At 53.4% G+C, this 11,448-nt stretch overlaps 1 protein-coding gene across 1 annotated transcript; it reads left to right on the top strand.

The window, feature by feature from the left end:
• Positions 1-3,995, top strand: CISH (cytokine inducible SH2 containing protein; the record flags this gene model as incomplete). The annotated part of the gene is made up of 3 exons (XM_079540533.1): positions 1-47; positions 3,105-3,331; positions 3,487-3,995. 3 exons carry the CDS (start codon positions 1-3, stop codon positions 3,987-3,989), a joined length of 777 nt encoding a protein of 258 aa, XP_079396659.1. The 3' UTR covers positions 3,990-3,995.
• Positions 3,996-11,448: the final 7,453 nt, after the last annotated feature.

Genomic DNA, 11,448 nt, shown 5'->3' on the forward strand with positions numbered 1-11,448 from the left:
ATGCTCTTCCCCTGGCCCGGGAGTGACATGATCCTCTGCGTCCCGGGGTAAGTGCGGTCCCGAGTTCCGCGCGTTCCGCTGCTGAGAACCGCGAGGGGTTCGCTGCTTCGCGGTCGGGGGCGAAGGGAGAAGGACAAATCGGTACAAAGCGGCAGTGGGGCACCGGCGGGACCCGGTCCGCACCGGGAGCACTGCAGCCCCGGAGCGCTGTGCGCCGTTGAGTACATCGCCGTGCCGAACCGCTGCGCCTTCCTTCCCTACCACTTTTCTGTGCCGCGCGTTTGGGACGCGCCCTCACGCAGCGCGGTCAGCCGGCGGGGACGGGTGAGCGCCGAGGGCCCGGGGCAGCGCTCGCTCTCCACTCCCCGTGCCCCGCTCACGCTTTCCCAGCGCTCTGCTCCGAGGGCCGGCGGAGATCTCGCTTACCAACACCTCGCCGCTGCCTCCCCGGCTCTCCCCTCGCTCCTCTCTTCTCTCAGTGCGGCGCTGCGGTTCCCACCGCCCCGGCAAAGCGCGTTCACCGCTCAGCCCGGAGCACCCGCACCGGAACCCCCCTGGCGCACCGCAGCTCCCCGCGCGCAGCCCCGCGCTCATTGCCCCGGTACCGCCCGGATCCCCCCGCCCGTGGGCGCTTCCGCAGCCCTCATCCGCCAGGCGGCCCCGCAGTCCGTCCCCGCGCTTCCCGACCGTCTTCCCGAGTTTCACCGAGTAGGGAAGAGCCGCAGAGCCGACCGCAGCCTCGAGCGGAGGATCTGTTCTCTGAACTCTCCTTCCCAGGGCGCTGGGACATGCTCAGCACCGGCGCACGGAGAAGTTCCGTCGCCGCTCCTCTCCGGTCCCCATATGCTACTTTTCTACATTTGTTTTTCTCCCGGCGCAGCGCCCGTGCCCACCACCCGCCCTGATCTCCGCATTTCTCTTCCCGCTTTCTTTCCTACAAGCGCTTATTTCCAAGCATTTTCCCCCGTCCCCACGCAGGGCCGAGCGCTCCGCGCCCGCACACCCCGCTCCCGCGGCTCCTTCCCTGCAGACCGTCCAGCGGCGCTCCGCACATCGCTGCCGGCGGCCGCTGCCCCGTCCCTCTGCCGTCCCTCCCGTGTCGGAGCCGCTCTCCCTGCTCACATCTGCTCTGTGCCATCATCTTCCCTATGGAGCAGCTTACCGGGAGGATGTAAAGCCCTCCTCCACTTTGGTCCCAGTGAGCTGCTCCGAGCTCCCTTCCAGACTCCCTTCCAAAGGCACAAGGCAGGGGGAAGGAGATGGGAGTAGAAAAAGAAAAAAAAAACAGTTCCATGTTAGGGACAAAAGAAAGTTTTCCTCGTGGTCAGAACTGGCAGGCCTGAAAAGCTTTCAGGAGAAATTAGTGGGTAGGTCTGGAATTGGGGCAGTGGTACACACAGGTGTGGGGTGGCAGAGACGTGGGTAGCTCCCGGCCGGGCACCATGCACATTGCAGTGCCTGGTCTGTAGGGAAGGGAGAGCAGAGAATGTCCCTTCCTGGGACTGCAGGTAGACGTGTGCTTGGGAGAGCACTGCACGAGGACAGCCATGGGGCTTTAGGAGTGGCACCCCTTCCCCTGCAGCCACAGCTCGGGGGACGCCTGAGGGAAGCCACATGCCAACAGCCGGACCGTGAACAGCAAGTGTTCAGTGCGCTGCGAGGTACAGAGAGCATCCCTGTGGCATGGGGTCTGGGGGAGGTAGGGGCTGCCTCCATAGATAGGAATGACGAAACTAGAGTCACATGCCCCGCAAGGCAGCAGATAGCCCGCTCACCACAGTGCTGGAAGAATGCTCTTTTCTAAAGAGCCGCAGGATGGTGGGGGTTTGCCATGTCTCACATGGGCATGTGTCGTCTCCCTTTGTAGGTGGATTGCTACCACTGGTTTCACACAACCATTACCCACACCAGCACTGTTCTGTTAGAAGTGCAGGCTCATGGCACTGATAGGTGCTCACTCTTAAATCCTGGAGAAATTGCCGTCAGGCTCTGCCCAGCCTGCTTTCCTCCCCAACCCCTTCTGCTTCCCGCTCCTGTCCCCAGCAGCCACCCCGCAGCATGTCCACATCCATCCCTGAAGGGCCACAGTTCAGCTAAGGCACAGAAGGAGCCGATGGGAGGGGAAACACCACAGCCTCAGCTCCTCCCTGCAGGGCTGCCAGAGCAGCGCTGCCACCTCTGCGGTCCCTGTGGGTTCTGCAGGGCAGGGACAGCCCCATTCACCTTTTGTTCTGAACGCCTCAAGCACGTGGGGGCACAGTGTGTGACATGGAGGGGGCAGCCAGCCCAGGGATGGGACTGAGGGCAGGGATTTCACTGGGGAGCAGAGCTGTGCCCTGGGCATGGTGCTCAGAGCCCCGTGGTGTCCTGCAGTCATCACCCGGGACTGGTGATCACACCAATGTCCCCAGTGTGCCCTTGAGTGCCAGGCTCTGTGTGGTGCAGGGGTTTGGCTGAACCATGGATTCCCATCACTCTGCCACCCGACCTGCTTGCCCTTAGCTCTAGCAGCACATTTGGGATCAGGGTTGTTTAAGTAGAAAGCAGGTACGACACAACCCAAGCAATTCTCAATTCTGCTTCTAATTGTAGTACAGTAAATGACTAAGAGCCATTGACAGATGCAGAAATGCTCCAGCTTGTAACGATGAAGCTGGAAAGCTGCAATGAAGCTCTGAAAGTACCATTAAAAGCCAACATCTAAAACCAAAGGCGTTTTCGTATCAACCTGTATTGCAGACAGAGCAGCTTTTCCATGGTGAAATAGGCTGATGTCTCCCCTGTCCTTAGGGTTCATCTTCAGCCATGTCTTTTCTTCCAGAGCTGTGGGTGCCATCCCTGGAGGTGCCCCAGTCCATGCAGGGGCCCTGGGCAGCCTGAGCTGGGGGCAGCCAGCCCGTGGCAGGGCTGGGGCTGGGGTGGCTGGGAGGTCCTTTCCAGCCCAAGTGTGCTGTGATTCTATGATTCCCATGTGCCGATCTCAGTGTGAAATGCAATGTTATTGCAGTCTGCCTGTAGAACACAGCACACTGTAGCACAAGGCAGCACACACCGAGCAGCCCTTCACGGCCGAGAGAGGTAACACGCTGTGCTCTTTGTTTCAGACCTCACCCCTTGCTGGCAGAGGAGAAGATCCAAAGGCTGTCGCTGCGCGGCATCACGGAGGATCTGACGGAGCACATCATGCAGCCCCTCCCTGTTCCAGCCTTCCCAGAGGAGCCTGCGCCCACCTTCGCGGCACCGGAGCCAGACGGCAGCACACCGCAGACGCGGGACCCCGAGGAGGACCTCCTCTGCATCGCAAAGACCTTCTCCTATCTGCGGGAGTCCGGTAAGAGCCGGCCTGGAGCACAGGCTGTGCGCTCTTCCTGTGCGGTGTGCATGCGGCTCCGGCCCGGCTCCGGCCGTGCAGGTCCCAGCCCCAGCCCACTGCTGCCCCTCTGGCCCGCTCCTTCCCTAATGAGTGCTCTCTGGGTGCTTTTCCAGGCTGGTACTGGGGCTCCATCACAGCCAGCGAGGCCAAGCAGCACCTGCAGAAGATGCCCGAGGGCACCTTTCTGGTGCGGGACAGCACGCACCCCAGCTACCTGTTCACGCTCTCGGTCAAGACCAACCGCGGTCCCACCAACGTGCGCATCGAGTACGCTGACAGCAAGTTCCGCCTGGACTCCAACTACTTGTCCAAGCCCCGCATCTTGGCCTTCCCGGACGTGGTCAGCCTCATCCAGCACTACGTCACGTCCTGCACGACAGAAAGCAAGAGTGAGGCGCCATACCCGCCGCCGGCCCCGCTGCCCCCCGTGCAGAAGGAGGTGGCGGTAGCGGCCGTGCACCTGAAGCTCCTCCGGCCGCTGGGCCGCCGGGACAGCATCCCCAGCCTGCAGCACCTCTGCCGGCTGCGCATCAACCGCTGCACCACCGAGGTGGAGCGGCTGCCACTGCCCCGGCGGATGGGGGACTACCTGAAGCAATACCCCTTCCAGCTCTGAGGCACGGCCGCCGCCTCTCAGGCACGATGGGTGGGAGCAGGGCGAGAGGACTTGGCGTGTCCTTGTCCCACTGGCCCCAGGTGGGAACTGCACGGCTCTGACTGTCTGCACGGACTGCACCGCTCTCCTCCCCCCATCTCTTCACGTCCATTCCAGCAGGGAGGAGCTGGCTGTCCCAACACCGGGGCACCACCTGAGCGCTGATCCTCAGGCCGAACCAATGGCGGCCGTGAGAAAGTGCTGTAGGCATGTGCACACTACTTGAATTCAGAGTTGCTGTGACACAGATGTTCACCTTGTTATTTTTGCTATTTATTTCCATGGCAGTTTCTCTCCTCATGATATTTTAAATGCACCTTTTACTTTATTGTTTCTTTTTTTTGTTTTGTTTTGTTTTGTTTCTTTTTGAGGTAGAACTAAAGGCTCCCAGCCAACTGGCAGCCAAAAACCTGTGGGAATTTGGATGTTGATCTGCACCCACATGGTGCCTGTCTGAGCCCGTGCCTGCACAGGTCCCTGCCATCCACATCCAAACTCCTGCAGACTCCTGGGCTGTGGTGCTCAGCTGGCTGCACCCAGACCCAGTGCTGCAGGTAAGGAGGATTTTCTCTCCCAGCTGCAGGGGCTGAGCGCTGTAACCTCAGAGCACATTGGGGCAGCTTGCACCCACCCCAGAGACGCACGCTGTGCCCTGGGGGTACTGCTGGAGGAAGCCCTTCTTCCTCAAGAATTCCAAGCAGAGCTTCTGGATACTGAGCTTTTGCTAGGGAGTACTCATCCCATCCTGCCACCCTCTGCATCTCAGAAGGACATTAGTGACAAAACCAGTAACCACAAAGCCAGCTCTCCCACCTGACGGCAGAGGCGCTTGCTGGCAGGGCAGCTGGCGTGGGGTGGTGGTGTGGTGTTGTGAGCCCCATTCCGAACGATGCCTCCCTGACCAGGTCTGGTGACAGCCCTGCTGAGCTGCGCCAGGGCCGCACGGCTTCAGGCTATTTATTTATTTATTGGGGGGGTAACAAGTGACACGCAGCTCAGCAGGAAGAGCCGTCCTTCTGCCCTGCTCTGCCGCTGCTAGCGCCATTCCCGAGCCCTGCGGCTCCCATCAGAGCCGTGTTCTAGCGCGTGCTGGAAACCACGTTTAACTTCTTTCTCTGCCAAGGTCCAGACCTCTCTTCCCCCTTTTTCAGACTTGCATGTTTGCTATCTTTAAATAGACGTTCTGCTCTGGGTTTACTTCTTGGAGCCCATCCCTTTCATGCCCCTTGGAATGAGGCACAGTGGCTTTCTGCAGCTCTTTGCAAGGAGGCTTAGAGGCTGGGCTCTGCCCTCAGATGAGATGGAGCCTCTTCTCCTTCATTCCACAATCCCATTTCTTCCCAGCCTGTAAGAGCCACATCAAGCTCGAGGCTTTATACACAGGACTAGAGAAATTGTTGCTTCTTTTGCTCCTATAAGACTCTATAATTTTGTCAAACTTGAAGCAATGTTAAGGGTTCCTCGCTCATCCCTCCCTGGACCTCTCTAAGGCTCTGTGAATTATTAGAGACAAATGCCAACTATCTCTGAGAACTGAAAGGGGAGGTGAGAAAGGATGGGACAGTGACCTAGGAGACAAGTTCAAAAAACAGGTGGATTTTTTTCCACCCTAAGTGAAAGTTGCCTAAAGGGCCAAGATGCCCCAGTGTGCTCAGTCTGTGTCCTTTTTTTTTTTTTCTTCCCCACATTTATACAGGTTTGTGCTCTTGCAAGCTTTGTTTTTGATACTTCAATGATTGGCAGTGTGTGATGTCAGGTTGGCTTTTTATTGTATCCTTCCACTTCGCCCCATATGGCAGCATCCATGGGGAGGCACTGAATGAGAACTTAAAAGGCAAAACAAAAACATTTTTTTTTAAATAACATAAAACATAAAACCACTGTCAAGGCTTCCTTTTATCCAAACACCTCTCTGCCTGAGGACACTGGGAACAAGGAAACCAACCACAGCTCTGCCAGGAGCAGCAGTGATCTCAGGAAGCCCACATGGCTTAGCCACAGCCTACATCTGTACAGCACACATTACAAAGAATGGGCAAGTCATTCAGCTCTCCAAAACCTCCTACCTACTTGATCTTTCCTCTGCTGGGGTAATGGGGAAACCAAGCTCGAAGGTTTGACCTCATTGCCCCAGGAGAGTGCAGCTGAGTGGGTAGAAGTGTGTAAGGAGAAGGAAGGGCTGGTTAACCGCCAGCAGGTGCTGAGCTGGGGGTTGTAAGCTCATCTGGGCAGGGACCACCTCCGTTATCTGTACCACATCTAGCACAATAGGGTTCTCTAGGTGCTACTTCAATACAAGGAATAAACAATACAGTTACTCCATAAGTCAGTTTCTTCTATCTTGAACAGTTTGTTTAAATTCACTTGACTTGGATTTTCAATAAACGTTTTAAATATATTTTAAAGCCACTCAGCGTGTAAATCTTTGGTGAGATCCAGATGGATGAGTGCCTTTGCTAGTCACAGAGATCCTCCCTGGGGAGGCTGGGCAGTCTTGCCCATTTCTTTTAAACAGCCAAAAGGGAAAAAGCCCTTCAGAGTTGTCAGCAGCGTGGCCTGGGTTCCACTGCACACAGCCAGGCAGCAGCAGACCCTGAGTCCCATCTCACCCAGGGCCGGAGGAACATTGTTTAAGGATGTAGAAAAAGAAAGGGATGATTTTTGTATTGCTTCTGCATGCCATAGAAAACCATTACAATCTAGGGGAAAGGAGATGGAACGTAGCTGGAAGTTTGGTAACTTGTTTACAGCAGGCCTGACATTGGCCTCAAAGAAAAATTCTGCTCATGGGGGTGTTGAAAGAGGAGCTCAGAAAGCACAGACCCGCTCTGGATGAAGGCTGATGGCTCCAGCTTCCTGCCCTCGTCCTGAGGCCCCCCATCTGCCCCACCGTGGGCAGACATGGGCCACACACCAGGGAACCCTCAGCTGGCATGGGCTCCACTGCACACTCGTCTCCCACAGGCACAGAAATCAAAACATGCTCAGAAAAAGAAACCCACAATCTCAATTAGACCCTTCCATTATCCTAATGCACTAGTTCCAAGGCTTGGCGTTGTGCTGGAAGGTGTTCCTAAGCACCTGCTGCTCTTTCTGTGCTGGTCATGGGGCTGCCAAACACCAGCAATCAACGTTTCAGACCTTCACCAGTGGGTTTCCATTGCACACCAGCCAGGAAACTGGCAACAGAATGTTCTACTTACGGTTAAGTTGTGAAAAACAACCACATCCCTCCTGTTTTATGGGAAAAAAAGAAAAGGGATGTGGAAGGAGTGAAATACTGAAAAAGTGGAAAAACAAAAATAAAAGAAAAGCTGCATCCACTTTCAGAAGGGAACTTGGAAAACCCTGGGAAATACTGATACATTACTAAGTACTTTCCTTGTCTCTTAGCTGGGCTGAACTTTTCCCATAGCTGCACACACAAAACCCCGCTGTTCCCTTTCCACAGAAGTGATGGGCATGAGTCAAGCCAGCACAGCACAGCAATCACACATTATCTTAATGACTCCCACTCCTGTATCTTCAGCACATTTCCTGAGAGCAAGCAAATTCACATTCTGAGAACTCCTGTCCCAAACCTCCATAGGAACTGACCTCATCTTTTACAGTGCAGATCCACAGAGCGGGAGCATTTATGGCTGACCCACATTGCAGCTGAAATCCCGCACAGCACCTCTCCTGGGGACACCTTTCAGTTTGCTGAGGCACAGTAGTACAGCTGGGCTGAACTCCCTCATTCTGCAGGTTCTGACGGCAGAGAGACACACAGACATGGAGCCTTCCTTGAGAAGCAGACTGACACAGTAGGGAACAGGAAGCCCAGTCCATGACCAAAGCCACGCTACCGTGGCTCCCTGCCAGAGCAGAAATACCCTGCAGGCACATATGGTAACATTTTCTGCCTTAAAAAATCACCATTTTAGAACAGCAACTCGTGGAAGGGGAAAATAACCTGCTGATGTGCACATGATCCTTTCTTCTCAGATTTGCAAAAATCCCTCTCCTCTCCACAGATCCTCTCAGGAGCATGACTTCCCTTCACCCAGGGCAGATGAGCTAGCAGGGATGGGAGCATGTTTCAGCCTCTTACGACAGGCACGGTCAGGTGTGTTACAGCAGTCATATCATTACATGGCACTTCCAGTCCAAATTCCACTGTCGGTCTCATCTCATGCATTACCTATGCAATTACAGATATAGTTGAAATTAACTGGGCAGTGGATGTGTGACTCTTCAGCTCTATCCAGTCATGCTCTCATGTTCGAATCTGCCCGGATCCACTTAATCACGGCCCTCCTTTGTCCCCTGCCGACACTGCTGGAACATGTGCAGTGCTCCTGGAAGGATGAACCATCCCAGCCCTCCGCCCACCACAGGGCTGCAGCACGGGGCAAAGCTCTGTCTGAGAAAGTGGACCTATGAGGTTAATGTTGCCTCGTGCGAGCCCCACTTTGATGCTCCACTTATGTTGCTGCAAAGCACAGTGGTTGCGTGGCTTGTGTTACACTCTGCTCAGTGAGCAGGGAAAGCAGCCCTGGGGGGTGAGCCTGGCGCTGCAGCATCAGCCAGGCGGCCGTCATCACCTCTGCATACAGCAAAATCTGGCCTGAAGAAAAATGACAAACAGGGCTAGGAACAAAAGGAGCCTAGAGGCTCTCAGTAGTGGTATGGCATAGACTGGTGAGTGTATGCAAACATTTTAGCAAGAATTAGGGTTTGTTTGTTTTTCAGTTGGGAAAGAAAAAAAAAAAAGAGTATATTGTTTAGAGGAAGTCACTGAAAGTCAAAATGTAGACATGACCAAAGGAAAGTCATTCCTACAGTTTCACTATCTGTCTGGGCAAACTATGAATAAGGTTCCTGTAAGGAAAACACAGTTTGGATCTTAATGCAATCATTTGGAGGGCTTATTGGTTCTGAAAGGGATAGGAATAGAATCATAGAATCCTTAGAGTTGGAAAGGATCTTCACAGGTCATCTAGTCCAACTCCCTCGCAATGAGCAGGGATGTGCACAGCTCCATTGGGTTGCTCAGAGCCTCGTCCAGCCTGGCCTTCAAAGTTTCCAGGGACGGTGCACCCACCACATCTCTGCGTGTTTACAACAAAGCTTCAGCACTTCAGCTGGTATTTGTTAAAAATGAAGACAAAACTTGATCAAAAAGGAAAATTTTACTGCAAACCACCAGGGTTCAGTCCTCACGCTCTCCTAATCCTCTGGTATCTGTTGCAGTGGGAGACACTTTGCAGTTAGCTCTTCAAGTCAGCTCCATGAGGAGCTGATCGTGCATTCCTTCAAAATCACCACCTGAGTAGCTCAGGTACAGTAAAAAGCAGCTGGCAGAGCAAGCAGCTCGTCCCAGAAGAAGAGGGACCCATTGGGACTGCTTCAATCTGACAGAGCGTGCCGGGTTTGTAGAAAAGAGCTTTCCTTTTGGGGACAGGAGCACTCTTCTACTCTTCTATCTCAGCTCTAACTGGCAAGGTTTTTTCCTGAAGCACCTTTACTTCCTGACTGTTGTATAACTGTACTTTGCAGCAGCTCCAAATTTGAGTTGTGAACATGAATATGACGCCAATTATTGTAAAAATGGGTATTAAGTGACTGCTCTACTTTGGAAAGGCATTTGCTCTATTGTACACTGCGCAACTACAGCAACAATAAAACCCTGAAATAATATCGGCTACTGAAGTATTAGCTTGCTCAAACATACAATCGGAGACGTGAGACGTGGTATTTTCTCAGAAATTTCTGGTGTAACTTTGCCAGACAGAAGGACCTGAGATGAGCTGGTCAACCAAATCCCAGCGGTGGAGCACAGCCAGGGCTCGAGCACCTTGGCCTGCAGCCTGGCAGCCTGCACAGCCCAGCCATGGGACTGCCTGGATCCAGGAGGTGCTGCAGCAATCCTGACTGCAGCTCTTGGCAAAGCGCTGCTCTGACTGACGCCCTGCCTGTGAAACCTGCAACACAAAATGGGCTAAATCCAGGCTCACTTCTCATGGGGTGCAAGGGGAGTTCACTTACTCCAGGGCTGAATTTGGCCCATTTAATACTCTGGGTTTTACAGACAAGGGTTTAATCCCTGGTGTAGTATGGCATTAGAGGAAGACCATTGTACAGGAAACAACACAGAAGAGCAGTTTATGTCATACAAGGAAAGCCTTCCTTCTCGCAGTGCCCCATCACTATGCACAAATTCTAGCCCGTGTTTATTCTTGGAAAGCAAAAAGAAAGCTTGTTGTACAATTAACTTCTGGCTTCTCCTGAATTCACCTGCAACTATATCAATCAGTAACCCTGCAGCTCCATTTTGGATCTAGCCATTAGTCCATGGAAAACCAGGCAGACAAAGCTGGACCCATTTCAGTGATCTCCTTTCACAGTGGCTAACACCAAGCTTTTGGAGATGGCAACTCCTAAACAACATATTTGAGTTATGTTTTTGACAAAGTGACAACAAGATACAGCACCAAGCTCTGGGACTGCCCATCCCATCCCATCCCATCCCACCCCACCCATCCCATCCTCATCCCTTCCCACATCATCCCATCCTGCCCCATCCCTTCCTGTTCCGCCCTGCCCCATCCCATCTCATCCTGCTCCATCCCACCCCACCATCTCTTGCTGTTCATTCTTCGCAAACTCGCTCAGCGCACACCAACAGAGAGATTTATGAGCTGATCAGAGGGAGAGCAAATTCTTTAATGTCAGGACTTTCTCTTCCTCAGAACAGCAATATGGTTTGAAATCTGGTTTACAGAAGGCAGAGCTGTGTTTATACTTGTCAGAAGTTACCCAACTTGGCAACAGTTCTTCCCATCATGCAAATGTCATAGCAGTCATTGCCAAATGCTGCAGAGGCAGAGTTCAAATCACTACTTCCAAGCCTGTAAATATTCTGAAGAAACATGTTGCACAGTGTACATGCTATGCGTTTGCACACGCCTGAAATGGCTAAGTAGTCATAAAAGGAGCTTTATGATTAAAATGTAAATTTGGAAAAGCCTAAACTTGACCTAGGATTATTTTCAGGGAACTTTGTTGAAAATCTCTGCTACGTTTTGAAAATACCTCCTTCTCTTCAAAACTTTTGGTTTTTACAGTGCTCCTATTCTCCTAAGACTCTGTGCAGTTGACCCTCCTTGAACTCCTCTCCCCCAGCCCTGCACTATGAAAACTGAGAGGCAGTGGGCAGCTTTGGAAGGAGCACAGCCCTGCAGGAGTGCTGCATCAGCTGAGTGGACAGCAGCTGGGGCCAACATGGGGCCCCACTATTGCTTTCCTTTCCGAGAACACCGGAGATTGAAGGCTTCCCTGCAAATGCAAAACCTTTTCCTGCTGACCAAACTTGCTGGGGTTGCTGTGACCTGCCAGGCTGCTGACTCGGGGGATGAACACGCAGCAGATCAAGCAG

The sequence above is a fragment of the Tetrao urogallus genome (genome assembly GCF_951394365.1).
Source record: "Tetrao urogallus genome assembly, chromosome: 10".
NCBI classification, from domain to species: Eukaryota; Metazoa; Chordata; class Aves; order Galliformes; family Phasianidae; genus Tetrao; species Tetrao urogallus.